This window comes from Indicator indicator, chromosome 15 (assembly GCF_027791375.1).
Source record: "Indicator indicator isolate 239-I01 chromosome 15, UM_Iind_1.1, whole genome shotgun sequence".
Classification (NCBI taxonomy): domain Eukaryota; kingdom Metazoa; phylum Chordata; class Aves; order Piciformes; family Indicatoridae; genus Indicator; species Indicator indicator.
Genome location: NC_072024.1, coordinates 8,162,723 through 8,179,396, shown reverse-complemented (window position 1 = coordinate 8,179,396; position 16,674 = coordinate 8,162,723). Strand labels below are relative to the sequence as shown.

The 16,674-nt window shown below is 43.0% G+C and overlaps 1 protein-coding gene across 1 annotated transcript in view; it reads right to left on the bottom strand.

The window, feature by feature from the left end:
* Window positions 1-16,674, bottom strand: part of ADAMTS9 (ADAM metallopeptidase with thrombospondin type 1 motif 9) — an 86,425-nt gene that overhangs the window by 56,051 nt on the left and 13,700 nt on the right. Inside the window, exons 4-12 of the mRNA XM_054387634.1 lie at window positions 15,041-15,327; window positions 13,796-13,879; window positions 13,572-13,693; window positions 13,200-13,240; window positions 12,973-13,078; window positions 10,877-11,023; window positions 9,861-10,002; window positions 9,533-9,640; window positions 4,745-4,890 (exon numbers count right to left, since the gene is read on the bottom strand). Of these exons, the coding sequence (XP_054243609.1) occupies window positions 4,745-4,890; window positions 9,533-9,640; window positions 9,861-10,002; window positions 10,877-11,023; window positions 12,973-13,078; window positions 13,200-13,240; window positions 13,572-13,693; window positions 13,796-13,879; window positions 15,041-15,327 (1,183 nt within the window). The remainder of the gene's footprint in view (window positions 1-4,744; window positions 4,891-9,532; window positions 9,641-9,860; window positions 10,003-10,876; window positions 11,024-12,972; window positions 13,079-13,199; window positions 13,241-13,571; window positions 13,694-13,795; window positions 13,880-15,040; window positions 15,328-16,674) is intronic.

Here is a 16,674-nt window from a genome sequence, read left to right as displayed (position 1 = left end):
TGGAGTCCATTATGCAGACTAGTACCTTCAGTAAGTTGGCAGACTTCCAAGTTAGGGGAGAGTGTTGACGTGCTTGAGGTTAGGGAGGCTCTGCAGAGAGATCTGGAAAGTCTGGATTGATGGGCCAAGGCAAATGAGATGAGGTTCAACAAGGCCAAGTGCTGGGACCTGAAGCTGGGCCACAATAACCCTATGCAACACACTACAGGCTTGGGTCAGAGTGGTTGGAAAGCTGCTGGCAGAAAAGGGCCTGGGGGTGTTAGTTGAAAGCCAGCTGAACATGAGCCAGCAGTGTGCTCAGGTGGCCAAGAAGGCCAACAGCATCCTGGCCTGTATCAAAATCGTGTGGCCAGCAGGACTAAAGCAGTGATCATGCCCTTGTAATTCAAACTGGTGAGGCCATACTTCGGTTCAGTTTTGTGCCACTCACTACAAGAAGGACATTGAGGCACTGGAGTGTGCCCAGAGAAGGGCAATGAAGTTCCTGAAGGGTCTGGAGAACAAGTCTCATGAGGAGCAGCTCAAGAAACAGGGGTTGTTTAGTCTGAAGAAGAGGATGCTGAAGGGACACCTTCTTGCTCTTTACAACTACCTGAAAGGAAGTTGTAGTGAGGTGGGGGTTGGTCTCTTCTTCCTAGTATCAAGTGACAAAATGAAAGGAAATGGCCTCAAGTTGCATCAGAGTAGATTTAGGTTGGATATTAGGAAAACAGTTGGATATTAGGAAAACATTATTCACAGAAATGGTTGTGAAGCACTGGAACATGCCACCCAGGGAAGTGGGAGAGTCACCACTGGAGATGTTTATATCTCTGTGGAGATACTGAAAAGATACATAGAGGTGGAGCTGAGGGACATGGTTTTGTGGTGGGCTGGTAGTTCTGGTTACCAGCTGGACTTGATAATCTGAAAGTCTCTTACCACCAAAACAATTCTATGATTCTATTGTCATGCAGGCAAATTATCTTTCTCCAGCTACAAAGGGACATCTTGACCATCTTACTACACAGTACATGAGGAAGCATCTTAGCTGTGGCAGCAGCACACTCCAGTCTTGGTAAGTCTGAATCTTTCTTGGGGAGTTAACAGGATTCATCTTTTTCACTTCAAAAACATTTATACTGCAAGCAGGACTGCTGCAGTTTGACAAAGGCTATAAATTACACAAACCTCTAACAAGGCATTTATTTAAAAAATTTGCAACTACAACATTTTTAAGGTAACCACACTGCTTCCAAGGGACTTCCATTTAGTTAAAATTAGGCTTTTAAATATTGAGTTAAGAAGAACATACAGGAGCCTTTTTATTTTTTTTAATGGCTATGTCTAAAAAAATCCTAAGATCTCAAGCTACCAGCTAGTTTCCTTTTCTCCAGACATGACCTGTGAAATTGAGATAGCATTGAACACAAGGCCATACCACAAACTGAAGGATGCTAAAACTTGCCATCATGTTCCAAACTGTCAGCTTCGTAACAGTGGTAGTAAATCTCCCCATGCTTAGTGTTTGGTGCTGAAGCACCAAATATACTTCTGACAGCCCCTAACCCACCCTGACACTTTTAGGGTGTTTTTAAACCAGCATTGCTTTTCACAGAGTCTGAGTAAACAGAAAACGCTGACCCCGACAAATCAGTCAGCCTCATTTAATATTGATTTTCAATGTCACAAAGAAATACAGGATACTTCCCACTGCATAACATTTTTATGGATACCCATCAATGTTCCATGGAGATGGAAGGGAAAGCAGTGCATGTCTAGAAACCTGCTTGTTCTGCCTTGATTTCGCTTCTCCCTGAATCATCTATTTGATCATTTAACAGCAGCTGTGGACTTGCTTTCCTTCTAAGCATCGCTCCCCTCACAAGCTCCTGCACACACCCCAGCTTTGCTGTGCTCTTCCCAGTACACCAGTAATTGTCATGGCACCGCAGACAGGTCTGGGGGCAGCAGGGTCTCATACCCATTCCCACCTCAACAGGTCTTTAATATACAATGGCTAGTGCATCATCTGCAGTTACTAACTCCAAGCATTTTTGTTCACAAACCTTGAGGCAGCACCCAACTTTCAGCAGCCCAGGAGCACCAGGCACAGGCATTTGACCAAGTGTTGTTCAGAGGATGCTTTACACATGCTCAGCCTCACAGGGAGCAGCTCTGCCTGGGACACTCAGACTGCCAAAACAAAAGGCCCCTTGAGAATTGACTGTGGGACATGCATGTTCATTTGCATGTCTGCCTGTGCTTCCTGACTGCAGAAAAATCTGTGAAGCTCTAGCACACACAGATCAGTTTGAGATCTCCTCTACAGCACCTCAGGAAGCCCTGGGCACAGGGAATTGGGCAGCACAGTTATCTATAGATGTGTTTACATGCCAGCTCAGACAGCTTTCAGCACAGGTGGTTACTTCTGTAATGGACTAAAAGACACAGATGTGATAAGACTTACACCCAGGCTTACGCTGCCCCATTCAGAAAGCCATTCCCAAAACTAGGGCTCCCAATATTGACATGTTATGAAATATGCCTTTTCCCCACAATTCTGCAACTATGCCTTGCTTTAAAAACCAGGGCTTGCACCACAGACCTTCCATGTGATGTGTTGCAGCCATGGGCTTTGATTGTATTAGCCAGCCTCCAGCTCCCAAGAGGGCAGTCTTGATGGGAAGAGTCTGGTCTGGTTAGCTACTACATTCCTTCAGTGTCAAAACACAGCCTGCTGCCATTTCAGAGGCTTACAGCTCTTTTAACACAATATTTTATCAGATGCAAGAATCTACCCCAGATCCTTATGTACAGAAAAAGCTTTAAAAAGCTAAGGCATCTTTGAATATGAAAAATGAGTATCTAATGCATCTTTGAATCTAAAGCATCATATCTAAAGCATCTTTGAATATAAAAGACTTACTAATAACTATTTTAGACCTTACTCAAGATATCGGGGTTGGTTTTGCTGCCTTCTAAAGCAGAAGAGAAACCCTGTATATTTTTGAAGTCCTTTGAAAGTACCCAGCAATGCCCCATTAACTTTCATCATCTCAGCAGCCCCATGATAACAGGTATGTAGGCAGCAGAAGCCTAGGCAACGATGTCAAATTACAGGGACAAAAATCACAGAGCTAGTGTAAAGCTCTGTGTATTGTGCTAGGGCAGATGACTCCTTGCAGAGACTTTGCAAGGGGTTGGTGAAGAGGCCAGTACCAGCCACATGACTCTTGAAAGGGGGCCTGGAAAATAACCACTATTAATGATAAGCACAGGGGATTTCACAAGCAGCTTGATGCTGAGTGTACTTAGGTGCTTTTGCAAATCCCAGCCAAAGCAATAGGCCTCATGGAACACCAAGATACAAAACACAAGCTATAAGAGAAGATGGAATTTAAAAATCCATTGGATAGCCCTTAGGATAAAGGAGATTTTTTTATCACAAAAAGATACCAGTCCAAACAGATGTCTCTCCAGAAGATGGGAATACTGACAGCATCCAAAGGTTTGGCAGCATAGCTATTTTTGCACAAGGAAAGACATTTTTTGTGTGTCTCTCTATGGCTACTGGAAGACCATATGGTGTGTGCTGACTCAGCACAGCAAGATGAGAACAGGTGCTTGTGTTTTTCAGCATCACATTAATTAATGTGGTGGTGTCCTACTCCCTTAAGTCTCAACCTTCTCTTTCAACACTTGTCCAGCCGTGCTGAGACAGCTTCTCCTGTCACTTCACCACTGGTGCTGCAGTACAAGCTCTCCCTTCTTCATTAGCAGTAACAAAAGTGGCACTGGCACATCACTCATGACAATTTGCTTGGTAATGAGATGTCCAAGACCAACAATAAGAAAGCAGAACGAGACTGCTCAATCTTTTTAAGGCCCTTTGGTCCAACCTGCTCTGCAGACCCTTCTCCTCTACACATCTTAGTCTCAAATTAGATCCCTGAAAGCATCCTGCCCATCCCTTCTTTCTCTCACAGGCTGAAGAGAAGCAGTTAAACAGAAACCAGCACAATTCACAATTTATGTAGACAGGCGGTTTTCATACCAGTTGCTCAACCTATTACTAATATTTTGCTGGCCACACATTTGTCTTCTTGCAGCCCGCAGCAAAATTCACTGCCATTTCAAAGGGTGCAGGAATTTACATTCCAGGCTGATGGCAAACATTTCTGAATGCCACTTTTTAATGGAGCACAGATTTCTGCTGAGGTTTAGCTAGTCTGCACCAGCTCACATGTAACTGTACAAAGGATCAGCTGCATAAGCAGCCAAAAGCTGTAAAACCAGCCAAAGCAGGAGTAAAGTGGTAGAAAACTGTAAAAGGGATCTGGCCTGTAGGAACAGTTACAAAAGCAACCAAAGCAGGGGTGAAATGGTGGAAAACAGACAAAACCACGTCTCCTTCCCTTCTCCCTCCTTTCTGATCCACAACTTTGGAGGAAGAAAAGCACCTTTGGAAGTGGGACTACAGTTGTGCCTCCCCAGGAAAACAGGAGACAATAAGTCCATACAGATGTTAGCTTTTTCCTTTTCTCTCCATAGAAGAGATCCCTTTTAAATGCACATTACCCACAGATCAAACATGGGACTGGCTCCTCCTGGATTCTTGTGCTGCCTCACCTGTGCCAGGCAAAGCCACTGGTTCCCTGGGCACATGTGGACTAGGGATAGTCAAAGGGGATTTCAGCCCATTTGGGCAACCCAGTTGCTTTTTCCCATTTCATCCACTGGCACTTCCCCTCCACACACTTACTCAGGCCTGTTGCACTCCCGTATCGCCGTCTTTATGCCACCACCACAGGTTCTCGAGCAGGTCCCAAAAGGGCTCCAGGTGCCCCATGCTCCATCTATCACGGGTGCCTCTCTCTCTTTGGGCACACACATCCCAAACCTGCAGTGCTGCACATGAAGGAGAGAGATGGGAAGAGGTGGGTCTGTGTTGCTTTTGCATTACGAGCTGACCACTGGTGACCAGCCCAGACACCAATACCCACGCTTACTTATTTCTCAAGCACACACAAAATGCAGCAAAGATTTTGCAATTAAATAAAACTTGACTTCATCACTTTTAGTCTGTCACCCCTATATTTTTCATCTCTCTGTACCCTTAAATGAAGAATTGAAGGCAAGCTGCAGAGCCTATGGGAGTGATTCATGGAAGATGATTTGAGGACAAGAGCAACCATCAAATATTTCCCATTTACTGGTGCCAAACAGCACAGCAATGGTCATGGCACTGGCTTTTCAAAAAGCTGCTTATCTGATTTCCTGGAGAGCAGCAGGAACCATACCATGTCACAGGAGGAGACAGACAGTAGGGGAAAAAACAGGGAAATCTCAAACCTCCCCACAGCTGTACAAAGCAGGAAGGGAAACTTTCAAATTCAAAGAGCAAATAAAATAGAAAAATTAATTCCTCAGTCCAAAGTATTTTTTTTTCACTCAGTCATAACATGAAGCTTGCCAAGGCCTGGAATACACTTTTGTTTTCCAGCTGTAACTCTTGTTTTCTTTTGTTTGGAAAACTGACTTAAATTATCTTGGCAAGCCCCTGGGCTCCGTTTTCATGGACAGGACATTTTCATTAAATGATGTCCCTTTGTGGTATGTTTGCTAGTTCAATACATGGACTTCTGGAGAGGTGAGATCAGGGGAAGTCACCTTCTGGCCCCATCAGAGTGCATGGAGAAAGTGTCCACAAGACTCGTGAGAGCAAGGCTTCCTTCTCACTGAACAGTGGCTTGCTAAAGCAGATTTAAACCCAGAGACACACTCATCTGCTGGCAGATGCCTAAATCTTTGCCACTGTAGGATAGCCAAACATTGCTGATTGCCCACAGATTAAAAGAGGTTAAGGACTTAAAAAAGAAAACATACAATGCATCACTAAAATATTCCCTTGCAATATTTCTTCACATCAGATACTCTATAGTCAGATAAACATCTTTATGGGAATGGGGTTGAATTTACTCATGTAACACATTTTTCCAGCCCTTTTAGTAACAGCAGAACAAGGTTGTGTCAAGACACATCAAGAGTTCTCCCCCCTTTTTAGACATCCTTTACAAACCACCTCAGAGAAAGCTAGCTATGAAAAGAGAGCAAACCCAAGCTATCATGGGGGTTGTGCACCCAGCCCATGAGCCACTGGCTCTGCAGCATTTTAATACCTGTTGCCCACAATGGTTACCTTGCCATGCTGCTCTGCTGATGAAGAAAGCTGACCAAAGGTACATTTGTCTATGGGCATGGTTTGCAGCACAGCTGAACAACTTGTAGTGTGGACCCTGAATGCAGTGTTTGCTCAGAGCTGTGCCTGGTCTCTAGGCTGCAACATGCCTTGGATTTACTTTCATCTGAAGGTTTGATTCCCCAGACAGAAACTGGCTGGAAAATGTCTGCTACAGCAAAAGGCAGGAACAAAATGAGTTGAAATGCCTGTTTCTTTGCTGCAGGACAAATCCTCATGATGCACAACTCCTCCTGGCATTTAGAGGGTTGAAAAACTTGCAGGATGAGCACCCCTCTGCCAGGCCAGCACAGGGACAAAGAGGTCTGACAGCTATTATCAACAGACAAAAATCCATGACACCAATCCAAGAGTGCAGTCCCAGCGGAGAAGGTCTTGCAGCAGTGTTGATGCTCACAGCTAAATATATAACCACAGCCATGCTTGGCACCACTGACCCAGAGAAAGACGACTGAATAGCTAACTAGTGAATATACACAGCTAACAGACCGTGACATGACCTGTATGTCTCCCATCTGATGGTTGAGAATTAACCAGGAAATCACCTATATCCCCTAATTTCATTAAAAACTGGGGGTTTGGAGTTAATGGTAATTTAAGGGTGAAGGTGGAAGCAGCTGTTTTAAACAGACAGCAAGATTGTCCTATGGAAAGGCAATAATGTTTCTTGGAACTGCACTGTGAAAAGCCTGGCTGTGCAACCTTTGTGCCTTTGCATTTTAAAAATAATTTCTGTGTTGAGTTACAAGAGAAAAACTAAACAGCCTGCCAGGGTTCTCCTTCCTATGAGCATACAGATTAGAGAACTGAAGAAAATAAAAGAGTTTTTGTCTGGAGCAAATTCAAAATCACTTAGATACACGGTTGAGGAGGAGAGCAATGGAAGGGACGGGAGACACTACAACAGACTTTCCTTTCCTTTGTCTTGCCACTGGAGTCCCAGATAATTCACCAAATCCAGCTCCCATCCTTGGGCTGACTTTAGCTGAATAGATTAGCAGGGGGCAGACAAGTGCTGTGAAGCTTCATGCATGCATAACAGATACGCTACCTGCTGCCATAGGGCAGGAGAAAGAAATGATTACTATTCGGCTACTCTTCTTTAACTATTCTTTAACAACCCTGAAAACCACAAGAGATAGAGGCCTGGGTTTACCACACTCTTTCTTTTCTTTCAGTGATTTTTTTTTTCCACCTGACAACACACTGGTGCTGTGAAACGATGTGAACCATGACAACTGGTGCTCACCCAGCAAAGGCCAAACTCTGGGCTGGGTTTATTACTTGATGTGATGATATCAGATTCAGTGTCCTCACATGCAAAATGTGCACAAGCTAATACTCCCATGTTGGTTTAAGAATAAATTTAGAGCCTGGTTAAATCTACATCCTAGTAGTTTTACCTATTTTTTTTTAGCTATTCAGGCTCCCTCCTTTCCAAAGATATCTCCATCAAAAATAGAATGGTATTCTCTCCATCTGCCAACCTATGTATCACAGGCTTTAAGCATGCAGACATGAGGCACAGCATTATTCAGCAAGCAGCAGTTTGGTGGGGCTTCTGGCCACAGCAGAGTACCAAAATAGTGGTTTATTCCAATGGAAAGCACTCCAGTCTCACACCTCAACACTTTAAAAGCCCAAGTAAACACTGAGGAGGAGAAAAAGCTTATGATGATCCAAACCTTCAGCTTGATTTAGACCAACACACAGATACAAGAAATACTCTGTAATGCCTTTTTGTGAGAATACAGTCAAACGTCCTAACACAGGTGGACTGCATTAGCTTAAGAGTCAAGCTGCTCTCAGCTGAGACGTTTGGGTCTCATGTACCTAATTTGTCTAAACTTGTCAAATTGTCTAAATTTGTGGACTGAAAAGTTTTTGCTTACACAGTCTTTATTAAGAGCCATGCAGCTGGACGTTGTCTCTTGCATAATGGAGGAGCTGAGGAAGTGTTAAGCTGCTCCATTGCAGTCACTTGCTTATCACTCTGGCCATATCCAAGGGTAATGGCAGGTTTGTCAGAATAAAATTTCAGCCTAGATTTTTGGAATGTCAAGAAAATAGTTATTTCTGAGTTTCCAATGGCAAGCAGACCCCAAGCTTACAAACTGAGGAGCTGAAGACACAAAGTCTCAAGTCACAGGGACTCCACAGATGCCTAAGCTTTATCCTGAGTCTCCAGAAAGGGGCATTTTACATAAATCCAGGAAATATTGGTGCACCACTGGCTCCAAGAAGTAGCACAGGAATAGGAATTCCAACCAGATCTCTAATGCATGCTTTCAACAAAAAAAACCAAATGTGAAATGTGTCAACTGCACTTTTCTCTAAGAAAGGAAGGCAAATTAATACATTAAGCCCATTGTCAAGTGTCACAGAACAATGGACTTTTCAGACATGTACAACAAAAGACTAATTACCAAGGAGATCCAGAGTCTGTATGGAAAATTTTATCTGAAATCCATATTTTTTTTTTAAAATACATTTGAAAGATTATGAATTAAAATGTAGACTCTTTCTAAAGAAACTTTGTTGATCATTAATAGTTAGGAAAGCAATTTTTAAAGCTACACCTCATAGAAGGACATCACACTTTTTTTTTTTCCCCACCAGATCCAGATGGAGAATATTTTTATTTAGGCACAAATAACAAAAACTAGTTAGCATTTTTCTTCAAAAGCTTCAGTAGCTTAATAAAAGAAAAAGAAAAATCTTCAACTACTTTCCTCCAGATCTGGACAACTGAAAACTGAATACTTATTCTAGAAAGCACAATGCTAGCTGAAAGTTAATACTGCACATGGAAATTGGAAGTTTCTGTGAATTAACTGCCAAAAATGTTCCATACAGAAAATGTCAACTCATTCTATGTTTTACTCTGAAGTTGTCAAGATGAGAAGTCAGTTGGCAAGTTTATGTTACATAAAATTACTAATTTCTCACATCACACAGGAAATTTCTAATAAAAGCCTAGAGAAGCTTTGCAAAAGTTTTTCTCTAGAGTTCACTCAAGGACGTTAATTTAGAAAAATAAGCACTCCAGAAGGAATATCTACTTTAAACAACATTATGCCAAGCAGTTGACTGTAATCCCATTATCTGGGGTAGAGCTGACCCACGAGCACCAGGCTTAAAATATACAGAGCTGCTTTAGGCTTCCATCCTTTTAGTTTGAAGCTGTGCCCCATACACCTGGCCATTAGGATGGAATGATTGTGACTGCTACAATTAGCCTGAACCCTATTAAACGTAGCTATGAGGCATGAACCAGAGGGTGTTACAGACCTTTCCAGGCTCACATTCTGTCCCATCAGCCCAAGGTGTGTGCTGGGTGCGACATCCTTTGTGTGCTCCATCGATGTTAATGCACCAAAGACGTCGACACTGCATCTGCTTAAGTTATTGAAAAGATATTAAAAGATATTAAATAAACACATGCCACGTGCCTTACCAGATAGATGATCCTTTATAAAATGATCCCTTTAGGAATTATCATTAACTCACAAGCTTGACAGTAATTCAATAGCTCTTGAGCCTCCCATTCCTCCAACCCCATGAGGCCTTATTTTGGTCTGGCAATACAAGAAAAACCAAGGTGTGAAATTCCACTTACCATATACGGGCACACTTTAGATCCAGGTCCAAAAATTAACTCACACTGTTTGTTAACGTCATAAATCAGCCCTGGGAGCTGCTGAGGCAATGTGTAAGTTCTTGATGAAGGTTCATCAAGCAAACATTCGCCATAACCAGTACTACAACAGAAATCAGAAAAACTGTGTTTAAACAGGAGGTGACAAGACCAGAACCCATTGGTGTTTACCTGAGCTAGCCTTAGGGCATATGCACACCACATTTGCCATATTTAACAAGCACTATAACAGCTACTGCAGGCTCAAGCACAGGAGCACAGGAGGGTGCATTACCCATTCACCACCACAATGCCTGTGCTGTGCTAATGACCATCCACCACAGTGCAATCAGCTACCCTGGCAAAAGCATTTCTGAGTGTGCACAACCCACATTTAGCTGCTGCGCAAGCGCTGGTACACAGTTAGACAGAAAATCATTGATTTGCAGAAGAACCGTCTGAAGGACCGAGCTCCTGGGTTTGCCAGAACATCATCATGGCTCTCATTCTGTTCCCCATCACAACATATAGGAAGGCATCACAGCAAAATGGGCGATCACTGTGCATCAAACTGACCCGCAGGCTCCTGGAACAGTGTTCCCACCATGGACTAGTGCCAGGGCTTTATCTTGACCTGTGAAGCAGAAAGGCAGATTCAATCTGCCTCCTAAAACACAGCTCCATATCTGGGCCACAGGGCTTGGAAAACTCACTCTTCAGGTTCAAGGAGAATATACATTCCTTAAAAGCAATATCCATGGGGGAAGACTTATTCATCCCCATAGAGAGGCTGGTCCTTGCCAGCTTATCATGAGGCTAAACTGGCAGAGACTGGATGCCAGGGGTACATTCCTGCTCTATGTAAAGGATGCGTGCACAGACAAAACCTTCTGATTTCCTCTGAACGCTACATGTTAGGACTTAAGATTAATCAAAGAACCCCATGGGAAGCATGCACATGAAAAAACAGCCCAACAAATCCATATGCAAAGCCTTACTCCAGAAATTCAGTGATGTATTTCCTACTGCATTTTGACCACATCCAGGGGTTGGTGTAGAAGTTCAGTGTTGGCGCCATGACGTGCTGTTGATTTTTACCTCCATCTTCTTTACACTTGTGATTGTCATCATGTGGCATGTTAAACCTAAGAGAAAAACAGCAGTGAAAAGTAGAGTCACTCAAGTGGCAAATGTCAGTTATTTAGTATAGCAAAAACAATGTGAGCTAAATACAGGCAGATACAAAAATCCTAGATATCTTGCTGACAGATAGTGCAGAATAAAAGTACTAATATACATGGATTCATAAATGCCAATGAGCATTGTCTAAATAGGGTTCCTAGCCCTTGTCTGCAAAAAGCTACACAGCTGCCCAGTAAGCTCCCCATGCTTCTATTTAGCCAGACAAGCCCTTGAAAAAGCCTGGAGTAAGACGCAATTTCAATTGTAGTTTCCTCTTTCAGCTGATGGTTGTGAACTTGCAGGCAGGCTGGGGTTTGGCCCCACCTTCATAAAACCAAAAAATTCTCTGGAATTGAGCCAAAGAGCCAAGAGTTGATCTGGGTGGAGTACATTTCTGAAGGAGACAAATGATTTGAGCCCACCAATCAGTGCTGCCTGAAGTCCCTTGTGTACATAGGCAGCCAGTTACACTGGCTGCAAAACGCCTTTTAATGCAGTGGAATACTTTGGCCCACACTGATTCTGCATGTGTTGCCTAAATAGGGTTGCACCGGGGATAGACTTGGCTCCTCTACTTTATGTGGTAGGTTTACAAAATGCCATCAAGCATCAACCTCAGCAGAAACCCACGTGAAGTTTGCAGCACATGACACATTGAAGAATGTGGCAAACACGCTAACGGAGACAGAACGGCTTAAAGCACTTTGCTGTTTGAAGTGGAGAAGGGGAAATGACCCAGTGTGATCCTGCGTCCGAAGGCTGGAGAGTTTATATCCCATTAAGATTACCTCCAATGAACCACCTTTTTACTCTGCTCCCTGTAAAAGAGCAAAGAGGCATTTCCTGCTTGGGAATGCCGCTAACCCCTCCGGCAGCTCTGGGGCAGCGTTAGCGAAGGAATTAGACACAGGTTAGGTGTGGGGAATGCCAAACCTTTGGGGACTTTCTGTCAGGAAATCTCATTTAAACAAATACTACTGTGGTTAAAAATAGACCATCTGAGCCAGTTCTCCACGAAGAAAAACGGAGTTTAAAACAATAAGAGATCTGTTCCCAAAAAACTTAACCATTCCACACCTACAGACCTTCACTGCAAACCAGGCATGAGGTGGTTTGGGACTTAACCAGCTGCCTAAGAGATGTAGCTGGAGGGTAATGGATTTTTCTTACTACCACTCTCAAAAAAAGTCAACATTGGTTAAAAAAGATTTCCACTGGAGAAGGTGCATCTTGAATAACAGCATCTCTTCCAGTGATGTTCAGGAGCATCAGATTTTCCCTCATGAATTAGCTGAGGAGGTGGGCAGCCTCACAGAGACATCCCAACCACCCCAGATAAAACCTCCATTCACAAAGAGCTGCTGTGCTGACTCCAGTAGCACCACGCATGGCAGGGAGATGAGCTGTGGCACGCTGAGGACCTGCTCTTGGAGGAGACTTCAGTTCCAAAGGCCAAATGAGACATGCCTGTGCCTCTCACCTCGGTCCTCCCCAAGGTAACCAGCACATCCCAGCTCTGGCCCAAATCCTGGCTAGTCTTAATGGCTTAGCCAGGACATCATGTCTACTGGGGCAGATTCTGCTCATATCCACATGTAGATGTAAGAAGATGCAGTGATTTTGTTAGCTTTCCTCCCTTGCTTAGGTGCTGCTTGTCAGTACCCTGTCACTCAACCTCCCCAAAATGTGGGCCTGCTCATTCTTCTGCCGTCAGATAGGATCCGGAGCATCCGACCTCCTCCCAGTCACACCACTGCTTAATCTTCCTCAGTGGTGCATCTTCTAACCAAGTGTATTTATCTCCTCTCAGACAATTAGGCTCAGCAGGTACCAAGTCCTTGCCTGGCTGTCAAGCCCCAGCTAGCATAAATCTTGGACTATTTAAATGTAAATGTATTTACATAAAACATACACATGGCCAAGTTCATGTGCTATTGTGAAAGCAGTGCTCAGTCCGTTATCTTCACTAATTGAACAGCTCCTGTAAGGGTCACAGACTGTGCCCAGTTCTGCCAGACCTAAGAGAGAACAAAAAGGTTCATGAAAAGAAATATTAACCACAGTTCAGCACAGGCAACTAACATCACCACCAAAAAAAAAAAAAAAGTTATTAAGAGACAAAGGAAAGATTTTCCTTACCCAAAGTATCACATTTGTCGTGCGCTCTGCAAATATCCTGTCTGAAAGCAGAACAGACCTGACACATTAATTTTCAATGCAGCAGCAAGTTAAGGTACAAGCACAACAATAACAACCAACTCCCTACCATAGTCAGTGTTTCATCACATGTTAAACCCATAAGCAGACCTTGGACAGCCCTAAACCTCTCAAGAGTCATCTACTGCTATGGTAGATGCGTTATCCCAGTTCTGCTCAGAGTTACATTGCTCTCATAACTGCAAATGTTACATCCACACCAGAACCCAAACACCTCCCTTCGCTGTGTACGTTAAATGCTCACAGGCTCTGACACATGACTGGCCACAGTCGTTATGAGGATATTCTCCATACCTGGTAACAAGCACAGCTGTATCATGTTGAAGGTGACTTCCTTCAGGGTGGTTCTGGGATTGCTGCCATTGGCAAAAGTTTTTTAATGTTGTCTGGGCATTGTAAGATATTGCAGGACCATCCTAATAAGCAACACACGGAAAGCAGGTAATTTAATTATTCATCACAAGGCTTGCTACAAGTGCCATCGTGAAACAGAAGGTCAAGAAAATCACTTCCATTACCTGCTCATTATGTATCACGACCAATTTCACAATAACAATATTAATTAAATTCCCAATGCTTGGGTCTTTGTAGATAGAAGCCACCTGTTTAAAAAAAGAAACATTCAGATTATTGCTAACATTCCAGGAAACAAACAATTAAGACAAAACACACGTTTTCTATTTTGCAGCTGTTCTTCACCTGAGCTGTTCTACTGCCCCACTAAGTGCTCTGATGTGGCTTGGAGAAATCTCCTGCCAGAAGCAGTTTTAGAATGAACCAAACCTGCTGGTATTGCAAACCAAACATTTCCTCTTGCTTTAGCACATTTCACCAAATTACAGGATCATTCTGCTAAGATACAATGACCACCAACCAAGACTCTCAAAAGGAACTCATTCTCTGAGGTGGCTCGTTTGGACAGGACAGTTTTAGATCCTGTATTCACTGTACTTCTACCCTCAAATAGGATGAAAGTCCCTCCAGTGATATCATTATGTTGGATACTCATTTCCAGTCATTCTGTGTCTACAAAGCTGCCTGACTGGGGATAGCACTACTGTATCCTAGGACCAGTAGCTACTAAAATGCTTGTCCTCATCCTGGAAAGCCAGCTCTAGCACTATGCTAAGGATCAAGGTGACCTTCTCCTTGCAACAGCAAGGGAATTCGGGTAACCACATAACCTACCAGCATCAGTCCCTCGGAAGGCATAGTCCCCAAAGTATGTTTCTACTTCAGCTGCTATTTCACATGGGCTTAAAAAGAAGACTACTGCATGTGGACTAAAGGGCTGCTGATATTTTTCTTTCTGTCTGAGGTTCAGAAAGCCGGAGGGGAAAGGTGTGGGAAGGATTAGGAAACATGATGGGTTTGGAAAAGAAGAGGATATTATATTCTTCACAGAAGAAGTTATTAAACACTGGAATAGGTTCCCCAAGGAGGTGGCTGAACACCCATCCCTGGAGGTGTTTAAAAGCAGAGATGTGGTGCTAAGTGACATGGTTTAGCAGCAGACTCGGTACTTAGATAATGATTGGATTCTACAACCTTAAAGGTCTTTTCCAACCAAAACAATTCAATGATTCTATGAATCCAGTGTTCCACAGCTGAGTTTTACCAAGCTTTCTAGTAATCCCAACATTATCTCCATGTCTAGCCGAGGCAAAGTGGTGGTATTGCATAAGACCACAGTGGAAAGGGTACTCTTTGACCAATAGAAAACGATCTGTGGGTGAATCCACTCCCCTTAGTTGAATACTCACTATTGACATTAACGTTAAGACATAGTGCTGTAGATTGGCCCCGTGGTAGGCAACCATCCTGCTGTCAGCCACCACCATCACTTCCACAAACCGAGGGTATGAGAGAAAGCGCTTTGTTCGTTTGTGGCTCTTCTTTTCACTGATGTTCCCAGTCTTGTTGCTATTCACAGAAAATGAATTCATTTCCAAGCTATGTTTCAACATCTCCACGTCAGATAATATGCTGCTTTCTACTCGCTGCCTTCTCCAGTGTTTCTGCTTGTTCTTTTTGTGACTGTGTTCATGATCTGTGATTAAAAGGCAGACAAAACCATAAAATACATTCTGGAGTGGATACAGTTAATACCACATGCAATGGAATGTCAAAATACCTCTTTCCTTCAACAAATTAAGCAGGCTCGTTCCAAACAGTTAGCCAAACCAGAGGTACTCTGTGGAAGCCCACTATGTAATACATCATCTAAGGCTTTTCTTATTTTTAAATGTAACCTTATGGAAGCCAGTGACACTTGAAGGCAGACATTTATGTAGAGGCTTCCTGCAGCAGAGCCATCCCAGGAGGGATGGAGCCTGGGCTGCAGTGCAGTGTAACACGACGTGAGCCCAGTGATGGTAATTAGCCACCGCAGCGGCAGCGTGAGGATTCTGGGCACGTCCAAGGTGGCCAGGAAACCACAGGAAACAAAGGTCCAAATCCTGTATTTCTAACTCAGGCATGAAGGACGGCAGGATTTGGCCTTCATAGCGAAGCAATTATATATGATTTATTTCTGTCTCTAACAATAACACGGCTGGGCTTCAGTTCCCCCCCTCCCTTTATTATTCTGTGCTACGGGAATGGTAAAGGTCATCTAATAGCACAGCTGCCACTGGCTAAAGAATAGAATTCAGGAAGTTGCACATATACTGCTTTTGATATTCAATTAGGCCAAACATAAAAGCAGCCTGAAAATATACTCCATGCTGATACAAAGACAACAAAGTGAGGAGGGAGAACAGGCAAATAAAACATATGGAACATGTACAATTAAGATCTACCATCTGATTAGTATGTAATTATAGCATTATTTAAATGTAAGAGGAAAAATCAGTCTTATTTGATGCCACTTAATTTTTAATCAGTTCATCATAGGAAGTAGCTAATTGAATGTGATTCATCCATGAGAGACTGTTCACTTCTGCATTTAATATAAAGCCAGATCTGTACTACTCATCTAAGACTCCAGGCTACAACCCTCACGCTCTTTGTAGCTTTAGTTTAATTTCGTCATGGTGCTGAAAAATATCACATTTCCTTATCTGACCCAGTGAGTAGGTTAGAGGAAGCATAATATTAGGGAACAAAGGAATATTCAATGTTCAAACAAGATTGAAAAGATAGGAAACTTCTTGGCTATTTTTCCAGTGTAGTTTCCTTTTAGGATATTTTGTAATAATTTCCAAAAAAGAAAAATAAGACACATTCTCTAGTATCAAGGCAGGCAAAGGAGGCCAGCCAGCTTCTACCTATCTGAAAAAAACCTTATACTTCTGCCCTGTGTGTAAATAGGCAATAGAATATTTAAGAATGAAATCCTGTTTACTTTGTACTACCTAAGTACTACAATATAGTCCAGACCACCTTAATACAGCAG